We start from the raw sequence: 17,710 nt of genomic DNA, 5'->3' as shown, positions 1-17,710 counted from the left end.
AATAGAACTGCAGTTCAGATTTTCAACCACCTAGTATAGCGCAACATGATATGGAGGGACAAGAAAAGAATACGTATGTGAAAACATCTACCATAGTGATTGGGTTACAAGATGTATTGGTGTGGGGGGGGGGATTTTTCAGTAAAATATTCAGTCGTCTTCTTTAGAATGTTTCATCTAGTGCAGTTCTCAACATTTTCTTCACCATCACTATCCCCTTTAAATACCTTTTGTGGACAAACCATGGCAACAGACTTCCAAGACTTAATTCAAAATTATAACATTTCTCCAAGTCTTCACAAACCTGTGATGGCATTGCAGGTCCTCCAGGGATCTACGGACCATAGGCTGAGAACCACCAATCTAGTGAATTTACTTTCATGTGAATTCTGTTTGCAGAAATTAATAAATTATAATTTGGTACTCTAAATCTGAGCTAGCCAAGAACTGGATGTCCTGTCTTGGATTGCTTAAAAGAACTATCACAAAATCTTCATGGTACAATTAGAACAAGCCATTTTCAGAATGTATTCTAAGTGAAATTTATTGTAAAAGTAGCCCACATATGGTAGATTCCTGGCTTCTAGCTTTATTTTGCACTAAAGATAGTATTGTTCCTGGAATAATGTATCCAGGGATATGCTGAATGCGCATTACTTTCTTCTCCAATGTTAACTATGTACCATGTAGATATCTAGATCACAACTTCCATTTTGATTCCCTTAGCTGGGGTCATCCACACTTTCAATTCAGTTTGTATCTTCACTAGCATGTGTTATCAGGCAACCTACTGTGTAGAAAACAAATATTAAAAAGATTTTAGCACAGATTTGCTAAATTGTAATGCAATTACCTATGGCTAGGTCCTGGAGAAGTTGGATGTTCCCATGTCTTAACACACTTTATAGGTGTAATAGTCTCTCCATTTAACCCATGAATGTTCATGTCACTTATAGAACAAGTTCATAAGGCATGAAGAACTGTTCCAATATTAACATTCTGTTCTCTTGTTCAATTTGTTGCATGACAGCAAGATAAGTTAGCATAAATGTGCTTTGGATACAAATTTACAATGTGTAAATTTGCCCTTCCCCCCAGGATTTGGGCAGGCTCTGATTTCTCCATTGCCATTTAAGAAAAAAAAAGATACAAAAAGAAATCTTACTAATGCTTTAAGATTATGGCTTTTCCTTGCTTGCTTACTAGCTTTCCAGGTCATAGGGGTGGTGGTGGTTATAAGTAGCATGTTAAGCTGTGTGCAATAGGTTTAGTTTTCTCCAGAGAAAATGCAGAAGCTAGTAATTCAAGTAAAAAGTAACGTAAATTAATAAAAGTAAATTTAAATGTAAAAAAACCCAGAAGGGCATTACAACACTCACAACATAGCTATTACAACATACCTACCCATGTTTTTCCCAAAATAAGACCGGGCCTTATATTAACTTTTGCTTCAAAAGATGAATTAGGGCTTATTTTTTGGTAAAGTCTGATTTTTGGGGAAACTATTAAATGTGTCCATCTGGCTGACAATCTTAACAGGTTTATTTTTGGGGTAAGGCTTACATTACAAGCAGTCTGAAAAATGCTAGGGATTATGTTTTGGTTGGGCCTTATTTTTGGGATAAACAGGATATACTTAACTAATTAGAAGCAAGAAGAATGAGAAATGGCATGTCTTAGCTTTAAGATGTTTTGGGCCTCTCTTCTACAAAGTACCATTTGTAGTACACTAAACAGGTACTTTGTCACTCCATATCTTATAGTAACAAGACATAATTGTCTACATGATGTATACTGTACAATGTCATGAACAAATTTAAAGCCATGTATTTTCCCCTAAATTCTAGATTCATGTCCCATTATGAAATACTTGCAAGGAAGACCTTGCCTAGAGGGAAAAGAAAAAAAAAGGGTCAGGATTATAAATCTAAAATTTTATTAAGACAAAAAGACAAATCATTATGAAGTTAAATCCAAACACTTAAGTTTTAGACATTTTCACAGAAGCCTACACATGCTTTATCTTAAAAAAGATTTGTACAATACATTTCTACGTACATACTGCTCTGTGAAGGAGTTGGTGGCTTACTAGGATTTGAGCAAATTTATTGGTAAAATTATGTCCTTTGTAAAAACAGAAGTTTTATTAAATTGAAATTGGTGGCAGGCCAAGACAAAGAAAATAATAAATGCCCAAGTATGACAGTGTTTACAGAATATTCTGCAACTTATTTGTGCTGTAGAAAGTTTTTTCAAGGTTTCTTCTTGATGCCACTCATTTAGATTCTCAAGTTCACATACATATAGGAAAGTTAAAAAAGTAATTCTGTGGGAAAAGATATTAAAAAGATGCATAAAAGTTATTTAGAATAAGGTGTTGCCAGTTCAACTACAGGGTCTAAATTTTAATCTTTTCTCATTTTAGATGCAATGATAATTCTTGTATTAGCAGTCTCAACTGTTAAGTTTAACACTTAAGACACATTTGTTCCAGCATTTCAAAATTGAGTAATTTTACTCAATTAAGAGTAGCTTATTTTAATTGCAGGTTTTTTTAAAAAAAATATGAGTCTGGCTATAGAATACTGTGAACCATTCTTTGTCTCAAGTCAGTTGGAACACACCTACACTTCCCACCCCAACAATACACAAATAATACCCAAAAAAGGAATGAAACCTACACACACATGCTAAAAATGCAGTTAACACTATTTGAGAAAAAGGCTGCAAATTGCAGGTGATCTTTAGAGAACATGCCACCTCCACTTGCTGTTTCTGTTGGTGGCCTTCATTCTTCCAATCAAGGTGACAGATTATGAATATATATGTTATATGAATATATATGTTTTATACATATACATATATATATATATATATATAAACATAAACACACTGTCATAGGGAGAAATCTTGTCCTGTTTCTACAGAGGGCATCCTCCTCAGCCAAGAGCTTCTTCACTTCTCCCTTATGTTCAAACCCATAGTCTGGTATTTTAATACAAAAGTCAGCCAAAGGAGGGATGAGGACAGAAGGACAAGCAGATTAATTCTTGTCATCCTTCTTATCATCGTCCTCTGAGGGATAAGAGTGCCATGTGAGCCTTTCCTCATAAAATGAGATGACCACTTGTGGACACTTGATGTTAGCTTCCTTGGCAGGAACAAGATCAGCTTCATCTGAGTTTTTCCTATATAATCAAGAGAAAAAAAAGTTTTAATATTTATTGCACAAGGAATGATAAAGATCTATTCGTGTTAAAATCCTTTTTTAAAATATAGATGGTCATTATGCTGTGTCATCTAAATGATAAATTGATGGAATGTATTGTTTACAGTTGTAACATTAATGTCAATGTTTTCTGGCAGCAACTACAACCATTTTTATCCCCCCCCCCTCTAATTTAAAAGATAACTCACTGGATATTTTGTAATTGTAGGGGTTGAGGAGCACCCCATTAAAGTGCAACAATATTATGACATCATATTTCAACCCCTATATTTGGAGCTATAATTGTCTTTTTAGACCAAAGAAGTAAATTGTGACTCTCGGACTGCAAAAGTAAACATTATTTGGATTTCTATTGGTTTATTCAGCATGACTATCAATGAAGGATGTTAGAAACTATACAAGTAGTTCTTAACTTACGACCATAATTGAGCCTGGAATTAAAGTTGTTAAATCATTGAGGTCGTAAATTGAGATATCCTGTGACCAGATTCAAACTTATGAATGCTTTTTTAATGGTGGTCATCAAGCAAACACACAGTTATTAAGCAAATTCATTTTCCCCAATGAGAATTTTTTCTGGAAACCAAAAGTAAATGGTGGAAACAGGCAATTTCTTCTGGGAAATTGCAGTCATGTGACCATAGGATGCGGCAAATGGTTGTAAAGGTGAGTTGCCAAGCACCCAAGATACAATTACATGACTGCATGCGTATTTCTATTTCTGCCCATTGTAACTCCGAAAACAGATTTTAAGTAGCTCTGGAAATACACCTTAATTTCAGCCATTAAGTGACAGGTCATAAATCAAGGATTGTCAGTGTATAGATCAGTGATGGCTAACCTTTTTGTTGTTAGGTGCCAAAAATGCGAGAGTGCGCACGCGATAGCATGTACGCCAGCACCCATAATGCAAAGCGCCCACCCATATGCGCATGCGCGCACAACTCCCCCCCCCACATGCACTGTACTACTACTCCAAGCTGAGCTTGGTATTTCCTCCGGGGGGGGGTGTTCAGGAAAGCCTCTGGAACCTGGGGAGGGTTGGGCCCATTTTTCATTCTCCCCATGCTCTCCGAGGATTTCTTGGAGCCTAGGGAGGGCAAAAATGGCTTCCCCTGGCCCCCAGAAGCCAGAAACGGATCATTTCCAAACTTCTGGTTGGCCTGTTGGGATTGTTTTTCACCCTCCCCAGGCTCTGGAGACTTTCCTGAAGCCTGGGGAGGGTGAAAACATCCTACCCCGGCCCTCTGGAAGGCCAAAAATCAGCTGGCCGACACACGCATGAACCCTGGAGCTTATAACTTGTGTGCCGGAAGTTGTGGCTCTGCATGCCACCTGTGCATGCTTGCCACAGGTTCACCATCACAGGTATACATAATCCTCAATCTAGGACCACCATTGGGACTGAAATCTTGGTAGTTGAGTGAACAGTTAAGTGAGAGATCCATATGACCACTTTGTTCAATGACCACAATCCTGGCACTTCCAGTTGTTGCTATTAAGCAATCTCCTAGGTCGTTAAGTGGACAGTCTTAGATAAGGATCATGGAGGCCTCGGGGCAGGGGGAGGATTTATTGGGGAGAAATCTTTAACTTGGCTGCAGGAATGGAGCTATATTTTTCAAGTGCTGCAACCTGACAAAGATTCCTCCCACTCCCAAAGGGGGGGGGGGAGATACTGAGTGAATGTAACTGTTTCTGCAGCCCAATGAAGGAATTCCTCCCAGTGGACAGAGAAATCTTGTTGTGCTGGAAATCTCAGCTCCACACAGAACTGAGATTTCTATTCCCCCAGTAGGCATATCCTTCAGTCAGACCGCAGAGACCAGAGGGGATCCTTTTGGCAGTAGCTTGCAATCTTCCTTTCATGCTTCTCTACTGACTTTTTGGGGAAGCCAGCAGCAAATGGCTACCACAAGATTGTAGGATCCCAGACAACTGGTTGCAAGTGCGAACAGGTTGCCAAGCATCTGGCTTGTGATTGCATGAAGATGGACTGTATATCACGTGAGGGCAGCATGGTGTTTTACAATGGTCAGAAATGTTTTACAGGCCCATAAAGCAACCTTTCTGACATCACTGTAGTTTTGAAAGTTGTTAAATGATCAATTGTAAGTCAAGGACTACCTGTAATTTAGCAAAATCAGATTTTGAAGGTTTGTAGTTATATGCAAACATTTCATTCCAGAGACAGAAACTGAATTTTCTTATTCTTCACAATATCACATTTATCTTACCTGGGATTCCCAAGATGTGACTCTTGGAACAAGAAATATTTCATAATTCACTCATTAAATGTTCTACTGGTTTATATTTAACATTACTAATAAAACAATTGTAATGAAAGATGGCTGGTCTCTATATTGAGAAATCACTTCTCAGATCTTATACAAATTATTATGTTTTTTAAAATTATTTTAATTATGTTTTTCTTTCTTAAATGGAAAATTTAAAGCCAGATCAGACTACAGTATTGGTAGTACTAGACTTAGACCACAATTGAGCACAACATTTATGTTGGTAAGCAAGACAGTTGTTATATTTATCATATCCCATTTCTGACATGGTTGTTAAGCTAATCACTGCAGTTATTAAGTGAATCATGTGGTCATTAAGTGAATCTGGCTTCTCCCCTTGACTTTGCTTGTGAAAAGCCAACATATCACTCCTGATCAGTGCAATTGTCATTAATACATGCCAGCCCCAAATTCTTGATCGCCTGACCATGGGGATGCGGCAATGTGGGAACACATCATGAAAGTGGGAACAGTGAGGCAGTTAAATTTATATGCCATTCCAACTGTCAACAAACTGGAGAGCATAATTTCTGCCAGGGGCAAACAAGATTAAAACAATAAAAATTTCAGTAATGTTGGGGCAAGTCAAATGTGGGGAGGAGCAATGGAAAAGACCTGCCTACGAGAACATATATCACAGTAAATGACATTTTTAAAAAAAGAGGAAATCCAGGAGGAAGCATATCTTCCTGATCTAACTGGGCAGGTGGAAACCATTAGGAACAGATAGCCCCATAGTTTAAAATACTGAAGTACAAGATGACAATTTGTACCTTGAAACTACCATATTTTTCAGAGTATAAGATGCTCCAGAGTATAAGACGCAGCTTAGTTTTTGGGGAGGAAAATAAGAAAAAAAAATCTGCCCCTGCCTACTAGTATCTATCCATGTTCATCTAGCTAGCGTCCTCAGTAAACAGCCTGGCCGGTTTCAGCACATTAGTTTGTTGGTTGTGAGCGTGCACACACGTACTTGCTTCGCTCAAACGGGCCTCGTTGGGGCTGATATGCAGCTTCAAAAACACAGCTGATTGTTGCAGGGAGCTCCATTGAGTAAAGCAAGCAAAGCATGCAACTGGTCAGATAAGGCAGCAGTTGTTCCAGGTTGCCATTTTCGCCTCCACGCTCACGTTTTTAGCTTCCAAACACTCCGTTTGAGACCTGTTCAAGACTGCGGGGACTGCCAAAGCAGATCATGCCAATCATCGCCTGAAAACACGATGCACGGAGGCAGCGATGCGCTCTGGTGATCCTCAGTCTTGAACGGGTCTCAAATGGAGCGTTCAGAGGCTGAAAATGCAAGGTGCAGAGGCCAAAAACATGTGGTCTGTGGCAATCCCTGCAGCTTGGAACAGGTCTAAAACACAACATGCGGAGGCCGAAGGGTGGGGGCCAGCGGATGGGCAGGACTAAATTCAATGTATTAGATGCACCCAAATTTTCATCCTATTTTAGGGAGGGGAAAAGTGCATCTTATACTACGAAAATATGGTAATTGGTAGCTAGTACAGATGGTGGTGGTTACATGAGCATGCTAGAATACTTGAGTTGCTTCTTTTGGGATCAGATAAACTACCTTCTCAAAGGCAGTCCAGATGGAAGTACAATAATCCAAACTGAGGGGACTAATTTTGGTAAAGTGAATATGGCCTTATCCAGAACCTGAGATGGAATCAGATTGCTTCCAAACTCATAGCCACTGTCTTGCTGGGATTTAGCTTGAATTTATTCTTCCTGATCTAGCAGTCTGATATTATGTCACAGCATTTCCTCAACATTTATTCATCGTATTTCTATTTGAAGATGTGCAATGCGAGCTTCAAAAATTAAAGAACAAATTTACCATTTCATTAGGAACATGAGCTCCCCACTGGAATCTGTGGCACCGATAATCCGTTCTGGCTCAAACCCTCTTGCAAACCCTCGAGGCTTTTCAACCTAAAGAGCAAAATAGAAATTTTAATATTGCTGCTTTTAGAGTTTAACACAAACAGATCAAGCACTGAATTCAATATGGACCCATCAGATAATACAAAACATTACTTCCAGAAAATGGCTTCTGCTATACTCTAGAAATGAGGGAATCCTAAATTAAGAATATCATACATATAGTGTTAACGTTTGGAATTTATATTGCTCAAAACTGTTTGATTTCATGAACCCTAATCTCATGTAATTTTAAGGACAGACCTTTAGCAAAATTAAATAAAGTTGAACTATCATTTTTGTAATCTGATCTCTTCCTTAACGGCAGCTACCAGAGATCATGTATTCCTTGAAATTCTAGGCACTAATGAAACAATGGGCTATAGATAAATATTAATGGGATAAAAACTATATTATATTGCAATTAAAGTTTTACAGCTATAAATTGGGAGTTTAGCTACACTTCCAAGAATGGGAAAAAATAACTATAAACAGAAAAAACAGAAAAGGATGTAAAAACTGAAATAAAAATGCTAAGTACCTGAAAGAATGATGAACTAGATAAAGCAATAATTCTGGGGGAATGAATAAAGTTCTTCAAAATTACAGGCAGCAACAGTTATTTTAAGATATTTCTGCATCTCAAAGATGTATACTATATTCCTGTAAACTATAATTATGCCCCTCTATTTAAAATGTCTATCTAATTCTTTTTTTCTCTTTAACTATAAAGACATAAGTAATCTTGAGTGGATCGTATGTTGAAGGAATCTGACTTACCTCTTCTCTTTTTTTCTTTGGTCTGCTTTCTTCCCCCCTATCCTCAGAATCTGACTCGGCTTTGCGCTTGCTTCCCTCTGACTTGTCAGTTTCATGTGCTGTTTTCTGGGATTGCAGGAATTCCGCAATTAGGTCAGGGCAATCGAGATTCTCCTCTGGCTCCCATGTATTATCTTCACTGCAATGCAGCCAAAATACCAAAGTTTGTAACTATCATTTTTATATTTCTATCATATATAATCAGAAAAAAATATCTGAATGAATATGAGACCTGGAAATTCTTTGCATAACTTAAGAGTAACTTTCTATAAATGGAAAAGTATTAAATCTATAGAATTTGCACAAGCCTTTTATTTTAAACCTGTTGTAATTGCTGACATTTTTATGAGTACATAAAAAAACTTTCCATATACATAAACAAGTTACACCACCTGGGAATATGGTTTAATTTGAACTAAAGCAGAAGGAATGTTGCATTATATACATAGGGTATCTAATGACAAAGAGAACCAAATTACCAGGATTTCAGTGGTTTTGTTATTTTTGTGAGTCTTGGTTTTATGAAGTGAGAATTAAAATACGGATGGGGGAGGGCTCAAGCTTTTGTGCATTAATAACCAAGGCAGAACAGTTTTTCATTTTCCTCATTACTAATAAATGCATAGGTTATGTAACACTCTTGGAGGGCAAGCAGTTTTGGATAGCCTATGTATTCAAGTGCCCCTCAGAGCATGTATGGCAGGACAGTAAATACATCCCTGGAAAAACATATAGAAACATCTGCATATGTCACCTAACTAAACTAAACTAAAATGTAAACAAAGAACTGTGCAAATTGGAAAGTACATTTTTGGGAAAATCAATCTACATCTGATTTTTTAATACATTATTATCCTGCAGGAACATATACCATAGTTCATATTACCACATCTTTTCCTAAAGTGTAACATTTGCCTGAAGTCTGCCAAAGGTACAACTAAGATAACATAAACAAATATAAAATGTTTAAAAACGCAGTGGGGCAGGTTGAAGTACATTACCAGAAGGTAAGATTTTTTAAAAATTAAACTGGATTTTTAAAAAGCCATCATTCTAAGGAATAAGCACTATGGAATGTCAATACAAGGTCTGAAAAACCGAAGTCAGCCGATCTTTCCTTTCAATAGAACTACAAAATAAAAGAAGTAGCCTTACTCTGAAAAGCCTTTCCACTTGAGCAGGTATTCCACTTTGCCTTTCACTACCCGCCTGTCAAGAACTTTCTCCACAACGTATTCCTCTTCTTCCTCTTCCAAGACCTCCTCCACTTTCTTCTTGTTTTGCTTTTTTCCCATTGTGCTCGCCAGCTTTGCGGTTTAAAGGAGGCTGTTGCAAAAAATGAAAGAGACATCAGGAATGAAAATGCTGATTGAAAAACTTTTGGAACTACATCAGCAACACTAAATAGAAGTTGCTATATTCTTTTCTACCCAGTGTTCAACCATAAAATAATGGAAAAATTAAACCCAAAGATGTTTACATGGGTAGAAATACAATCACAAAAACACACATGAAATACGTAAGTCTATCAACATCTATGGTCTACAAATATCTACATAATTGCAATAGCGGTTAGACTTATATACCACCCTATAGTCTTTACAGCACTCTCCGGGCAGTTTACAATGTCAGCACTTTACCCTCAACATTCTGGGCCCTCATTTTACCAACCTCGGAAGGATGGAAAGCTGAATTAATCTTGAGCCCTTCAGGATCAAACTACAGGCTATGGGCAGAATTAGCCTGCAATACAGGATTCTGACCACTAGGACATAAACCCAAGCTTTGCTGAATGGCATTCATATGTCCATCATCTGTGCTGATTTGATTCAATAGCATAGTCTTTTTAATTAATGGGACATACAGATCAACTCTGGGATCTGATTCTATCAGAATGGCACATGTAACCTAAGGCAACAGTTACAGACAGATGACTATAACAAGTTCTATGCAACTTAGTTTTTATTCCAAGAACAGAATACACTGCAGGAAACAGAGCATTATGTTTCAACTTTAAATTTCTCAGAATGAATTTTTATGTTCAAAGCAAGAAATATTAGCCATCACATTCTTTTTTGCTATTCTCGGAAAAACCAACAGGTTCTCTACATATGATAGAACAATAGCTTGATAAGAAGAGAGGAAGATAACATTATCAAGTAGTAGGAACAGCATAAGTGCATATAGCAAGCAAACTAGATTAAACAGCTTGTGTCTACTGGAAATGAAGAATTACAGTCTACTGGAAAAAGAAAAGGCCTCCTGCAGGCAAAACATGTCACAGCAGGAGGATACACTTGTCTCAGTTGGGGTCTGATAAAAACAGACAAAAGCACAGCTAGGGTTTAGAAAAGGGTCTAGTTTGTAATGAAAAATGGTTAGCTAGGGAGATGCCTATGAACAGGGGCTGAGAAGGAAGGGACATTTCTAAACACATTTTATTAAGCTTAAACTGGCTTCCAAATAGTGGGAGCTCTAGTTTTGAGCTGTTCTGAGTGTAGCATAGGTTCTTAACATTCTTGGCACACCAACAAGTCTTTTCCTGTCTGTACTCCCTTTTCTTTGTATGACTTGGTCTTTTCAATTTCTAAGCTTGAAGCCAGTGTGAATTCCTTTCATGCATTACTATTTGAAAAGCAAAATAAAATATACATGTTTAAAAGTAAATTATAGAGCTACATCAAAACTATTGTATTTTTCAGACTATAAAACACTCTGGACTATAGGGCGCACCTCACTTTTGGGGAAAAAAAACAAGAAAAAAAATCTGCCTCTGCCTCCCAGAAATTTGCCTCCTTGCAGCAAAGAGCCTGGTCAGTTTCAGCATAGCCTGATTTAGCATGAGCAGCTGATTGGCAGTTGTATCAGCCTCCCAGAATACTATCTATCAGCTGTTCCAGGCTGCAGAGATCTCCACCGCCACCTATCACTGCTTCTGCACATTCCATTTTCCGCCTCTGTGAGCCATTTTCGGCCCGTTCCAGGCAGTGGGGATTGCCGCCACCTATCCCTGCTGCCTGGAACAGAGTGAAAATAGGACACACTGAAGCCGAAAATGGGATGCCCAAAGGTACAGACAGTCCCTGCAGCCTGGAACACCTGATTTGTGGTATTCCGGGGGGGCAGATTGATCAGCTGCTCATGCTAAATCAGGCTGTACTAAAGTTGACCAGCTGTTTGCTGCAAGGAGGCAAATTGCTGGAAGGCAGAGGGGGAAGGAAGGCTGGCAGGTGGGCGGGCTTCAGCAACATTCGCTCTGTAAGACACACAGGCATTGCCACCTACTTTTGGGGAGGGGGTGTGCGTCTTATACACCAAAAAATACGGTAATTCAAATTAAGACACACAGGCATTGCCACCTACTTTTGGGGAGGGGGTGTGCGTCTTATACACCAAAAATACGGTAATTCAAATTAATGCAACTAAGTGAAGACAGAATTAATTTTCTACAGTACTTGCATATGGATTTAACCAAGAGCATCTGAATTTCCTTGAATTAAGGCTTATTTCTATTTCTATCATATACATATCCCGCTCAAACAGGAAAGGGAAGAACATACACTTTTATATAGATTTTAATAGTCTTATATGATGCCAAAACTCAGAATAGTCCAAAGTCATAATGAGATGACTATCCTAGAAAACAATTAAGTTTATGTTCCACCAGTACAACGTCTCCAGACTGCCTAACTTCTCTTTAAGAACTAGATAAGGTTCCATGAAATTCAAGGAGAGTCAGGTTTATCTCTTGAAGCTGCACAAGGACTCGAGGCTATTTCTCTGTTTAATCACTCCTCCCTGCCTGGCTCAAGGTTTCCCAACACTTACAGACTTTATGTACATTTTCAGTTTTCTATATTGTGTAAAATGATATTGTAAGCAAGACATTACTTACAATAATACACCAAACTTTTGTGCTAAAGAGATGGCATATATTCAGGAAACATAACACTTTCTCTGGCTTTTCATCTAATGGTATTTCTCATTTCAGAAATAAATGGGAAATGCTACAGCTTTTAATGTTCACATATCTGTGAAATGTGATTATTCTAATGTGATTGCGCTTTTCAAGGAATTTATAAAAAGAAATTTATCTTTTTTCTATCAATGATATGACACATTCCTTTCAATAAAAATGCTGTTAACCAGAAGGAGCATAATCTGTACAGAAAGATGTAAAAATATTTTTCCTTACTTAGCTTCCATTTCCTCATCTGCCTCCTCCAGATTCTTGAATGAAGAAGAAAAGTTCAAGGAGAGGATTCAATTATATTTTCCTCTCCTTAACCTCCTGCTTCAAAATGCCTACTTTATAACAAAAATGCAGAATAGCTTTACCATAGGGTATGTATGTTGGCAAAATTTCCTCCTCCCAATATAATTCATCCTAGCATTAAAAAAAAAAATTATTTCCCTTTTTTGGCTTCAACTATATCCTTTTACTATGAAATTATCCTTTCTACATGTTTTACTTTCTCTTCTCCTTTATATCCATTTGTCACCCTACAATTCTCTAATAAATTAATTTCCCCATCACCAAAACCATATACTTCAAAATGCATTGAGGTTATTTGATCAATACATATAACTGAAAAAGCAATTAAGTTTCCTTATTCATATACAGGTAGACCTTGACTTATGACCACAATTGAGCCCAAAATTTCTGTTGCTAAATTAGACAGTTAAATGAGTTCTGTTCCATTTTATGACCTTTCTTGCCACAGTTAAGTGAATCACTGCAGTTGTTAAATTAGTTACAGAGCTGTAAAGTGAATTTGACTACCATATTGATTTTGCTTGTCAGAAGCTCGCAAAGGTGATCACATGATCCTGGCACATGGCAACTGTCATAAATATGAACCAGTTGCCAAGCATCTGAATTTTGATCACATGACCAAGGAGATGTTGCAATGTTTGTATGTGTGAAAAACAGTCATAAGTCACTCTTTAATGCCATTGCAACTTTGAATGGTCACTAAGAAAATAGCTGCAAGCCAAAGACTACCTGTAATAGAAACCAAACAAAAACAAAAGTGTAGCGTTTAAGTAGGCAGTATTTAAGACATCAAGACAATCAAAATATGTAAATAACTATAAAAATGGAAAATTAAGTCAAATATTTGGAATTTATTTTCAAAATAAATAATGATTGCTGTAACAAGAGGTTATAATGATACAACACAAGCTTAGGCGTCATATAATTTTAAATGTGCAGCATAGTTCATTTATTTTTATTATTATGGGAGGGAGCCCTACAAATTGCTTAGTAATTTCATTTCATGACCCTACATTGCACCACAATTAAGTTCCCATTAGATACTCAATGCAAACATATTTTCATTTAATTACTATCCTACAAATTTCCTTCTCAACAATCTTGCCAAAAATTACTGCCAGGTATATCTAGATGTAATTATAGTATCTAAGTAGAAAAGTGAAGAGGAAATGGGCATAATATTTATAGTTAATATAAGGATGAATTCATGTTCAATTATTAATAGTTTCTAAGCATAAAATGCTGAATATTGGTAATAGGTTACTAGTTTTTGATCCATACTATTAAGACATAAACAATTATATTGGATAATGAGTGATCCATTTTCCTTGCTTGTTTTTTGCAGAGAAAAGTACTGTAATCTTTCATAAGGATATCAGTTCTAATGGACTATGTATATATTAACCTGAGTTTTCATTTAAACCTGGGTATGTTCAGAGGAAAAAAAGATTAACTGATAAAGAAGAGAGTAACTAATGAATTGGATTAAACTTCTGCAGACTGACAAGAGTTCAAAGTAAAGTATTTATAGAATCCTTGTGTATCTGGAATGTGAACATCACTTTTTCTCTGGTAGTTCAAATTGATACACATAATACAGATATTCCTTGACTTACAAACATTTATTTAATGTTTGGTTACAATGGAACTGAAAATAGCAATTTATGGCAAGTTTAAACACTTACGACCATTGCAGCATCTCAGGGTCACATGATCAAAACTCAGGCACCGGATAACAGAGATGGTACTTAAAACCAAGGACTATGACTTAGCAACTACAGGCAGCCAATCACACAACCCAAAATCAAACCAGGACTCGGAAAGGAATTTAAAGGCCAGTACTCCCCTAGACAAGCACAATCCAAAGTGCACTGAAGGTCTCCTCGAATGGGGACAAAACATTTGCAACCAAATTGTCAAGCTTGGAGCTCAAACCAACAACATAACTGGATAACTGCCATATACTATGATAGTTTATTGCCGGGTCATGTAATCACCATTCGTAATCTTCCCAGCTCATTTCCAACAAGCAAATTCCACGGGGAAAGCCAGATTCACTTAACCATATGATTCACTTAATAACCATATGATTCACTAAATAATTCATAATTCACAGCTTAACAACTGTGGCAAAAAAAGTTATAAAATGGAACATCACTCACTTAATGCCTTGCTAGCAATTGTGGTCCTAAGTTGAGGACTACTTATACTCTCATCCCATTTTATTTTCACATCCTGACCAAGGTGAGTAACTATCTACCCAATGAATGCAGACTTGAACCTGGGTCTCTCTGGTTCTTGTCCAACCATCTTAACCATAATACATTATATTCAAGTTCATACTGTTACATTTGCAATTTAGGGTTTCATGGCTTATTATACTGTAAACTAACCTTGTGAACATGTATTAGTACTGAAATCCCAGGAGCAAGTACTTACTATCAGGAGCAGCAAAATGATTGAGTGTTCAATGAAGGGCTCCTGAAACAATTGAGCAGGGTTGCAGATACTGCTCTTATCAGCATCACTGACAGTGTCTGTTTAACTCTTTGGATCTGCATACCTAGGTGCATTAAACATACATCAATGTGGTAAACGAATAGAGTATTAAACCTGAACTGGGGAAACCTAGGCTCAAGTCAGGTAAGAATACTACAAGTTACCTTAGATCAGTTAATATAGTACATCTTTGTCTGATCTAGTTGTACTGATGATAAAGTATGACAAAACCAAACTCCTGACCAAAATGTAGTAAAAAAAATACAAGTTAGTATTTTACAACATAATCTATCACAAATACTTAATATATCCTAAGTGTAGCTCCATAAATGTATTTGTAATAATATTCCACTATCACAAATAAATTTCACATCTTTTTTTTAAGGCATAGATCTTGAGGTTCTTTTTACCAATTCTTTCAAGATCTACTGACTTCTTGCTAACCAGCAAAGAAGTAGCTTGACTATGCTCCAAATAACGTCATGTATTCATTGAACAGATTCTTCTCACTATCAATAGATTTTGGGAATGTCTGGGGCTATGCAAGTCTCCATAGTACATGTTATCTACAAAAAAAATGAAATGTCTTATTAATCTCCCACCAATCTTAAGGGTAAAAAATCCAACTTAGTTCCTGAGGATACAAATCTACTCCATCCCTGCTTATATTTCTCTCCAATAAAAAAGAGAAGCCTCCAAGAACCCGCTAATTTTCTTTTGGAGCATCTTTCTCAGTCAGAAAGACTGGATCCCTCCCCCCCAAAAAAAATCAGGTGTTCATCTATTTGAAACCCAACATTTTCATTCCTCCCTCCTATTCCCTAACCTCTTTACATAGTGAATCCTCCAATTCACCGGTATGAAGCACACATATTTAACATTTTCAATTACACATTCAATGTTTGTTTTCTGAAAAGCACGTCCCACCAACGATAACCTGTACAGCCCTCCATCCGCTGCTATGTTTTACAGTGCATCCGGTCTGTCTGAATACAGTAGTATACATACCTCGTCTCCCTTACTCAGCCTAAAGCCTACTTTAGCCTGAGGTTAAAGCCAATTTCATTGTATTTATTTTGTACAATGACAATAAAGACTATACTATACTATTTCTTCAGGCAAAGTGCGTCGCCGTAATCCATCGCGTATCTGTTTCTTGTCCTTCCCCTTTAAGGCCAAATTAGGTTTCTAACCTCAGCCATATTATACCTTTCGTCCGTCCCCCCGTCCCCCCCGTGGAAGACCGTTTAGAATCCTGCAAGATCTCGAGATCTCCAGAAACCCCTCTGCAAACCTTTTCAGCCCACCCCCAATATGGCCGCTTCGCCCTCATAAGCCGCGCGCGAGTTATCTGGCAGCCCTCCACCCTGCTCCCTTCTCTCCTCTTTACCTTGGTTAGCCTCGACAAGACCCCACAAGTGAAAATGTAAAGATAAAAAGAAGCACGGAGAAGCGGAGGAGCCTCGGCTGCAGTGGGCGAAAGAGCAGGTCCCCGCTTCTGAAGTAAGAGGAGCAACGGCTGGGAAAAGGGCCTACCGCGTTCGATCCGCCTCCACCAAACAAAAGAGCGCTGAAACCCCTCTACCCGCCTAGATCCACTGCGCATGCTCTCTGCAAGTCGACGCCCCCCCTTTTTTTTCTTAAGCCTCTCGAAATTATTCTACCCCGCGGCATCCTGGGACCGGATATTGTTTTTTCCTACCCTGCTCATAGACTTAAGATCAGCCTACAGATTTTTTTCTAGAAGGAAAAACGAGACTTGTTCATGAAAACAAAGACGAAGTTTAGAATTTTGGCCAACTATGGCTGATCAGGGTTAACATATTATCTTTCCCAAGGAGCCGGTTTTGTTTCATTACACTGTCAACTTGATTTTGTTTTTAATAGTGTTTAAGTTTTAAAAGTTTCATCTTATATAAGTTGATTCCTCTAGAGTTTAGTTCTTAGAAAATAGAAGAGAATTCTTTATTGGCCAAGTATGATAAAAAGACAAGATACATTCATCAAGAATCATAAGGTACAACGCTTAATGATAGTCAGAGGGTACAAATAAGTAATCAGGAACAATATCAATATAAATCATAAGGATACAAGCAACAAAGTTACAATCCTGCAGTCATAAGTGGGAGGAGATGGGTGATAGGAACAATGAGAAGACTAATAGTAGTAGTAATGCAGCCTTAGTTAATTGTTTTGACAGTGGTGAGGAAATTATTGGTTTAGCAGAGTGATGGCAATTCGGGCAAAAACTGTTCTTGTGTCTGGTTGTCTTGGTGTGCAGTGCTCTATAGTGTCATTTTGAGTATAGGAGTTGAAACAATTTATGTCCAGGATGCGAGGCAGAGGTGGGATGCTGCCGGTTCTGCCTGAATCAGGCACCGTTTGCTTTTGTTTTGCGGCAGGGGAAGGAAGAAAGTGAACGCCGGTTCTACGGTGATGCTCCGGGAGGGCATGCGGACGTCTGCCGCCAGGTAGTGAGGGAGGGAGGCAAGAGTGGTGGTGGTGGTCCCTTTCAAGCACAGGGCACGGAGGCGGTGGGCAAGATGGTCCCATCACCTGTTGCTGGAGAGGGGTGGTGATCCTTCAGCCAGGATCACCTTGGCGTGGGCTGCATCGACCTGTCTGCCCATGCCATGTCCTGCTCTGGCTGGCCGCATGACTACC

The 17,710-nt window shown here is 38.0% G+C and overlaps 1 protein-coding gene across 3 annotated transcripts; it reads right to left on the bottom strand.

The window, feature by feature from the left end:
• Positions 1-1,913: 1,913 nt before the first annotated feature.
• Positions 1,914-16,651, bottom strand: CBX1 (chromobox 1). 3 transcript variants are annotated; one of them, XM_081971789.1, is made up of 7 exons: positions 16,437-16,651; positions 14,987-15,110; positions 12,467-12,579; positions 9,427-9,597; positions 8,233-8,410; positions 7,370-7,464; positions 1,914-3,188 (listed from the first exon to the last, which is right to left on the bottom strand). In XM_081971789.1, exons 4-7 carry the CDS (start codon positions 9,564-9,566, stop codon positions 3,044-3,046), a joined length of 558 nt encoding a protein of 185 aa, XP_081827915.1. In that variant the 5' UTR covers positions 9,567-9,597; positions 12,467-12,579; positions 14,987-15,110; positions 16,437-16,651; the 3' UTR covers positions 1,914-3,043. The 3 variants fall into 3 exon arrangements, with proteins under 3 accessions (XP_081827915.1, XP_081827916.1, XP_081827914.1); XM_081971790.1 differs by lacking the exon at positions 12,467-12,579; XM_081971788.1 differs by lacking the exons at positions 12,467-12,579; positions 14,987-15,110 and having other exon boundaries at positions 16,437-16,650.
• Positions 16,652-17,710: the final 1,059 nt, after the last annotated feature.

The sequence above is a fragment of the Natrix helvetica genome (genome assembly GCF_964273705.1).
Source record: "Natrix helvetica genome assembly, chromosome: Z".
Lineage (NCBI taxonomy): Eukaryota > Metazoa > Chordata > Lepidosauria > Squamata > Natricidae > Natrix > Natrix helvetica.
This window is presented reverse-complemented; position numbering and strand designations above follow the sequence as displayed.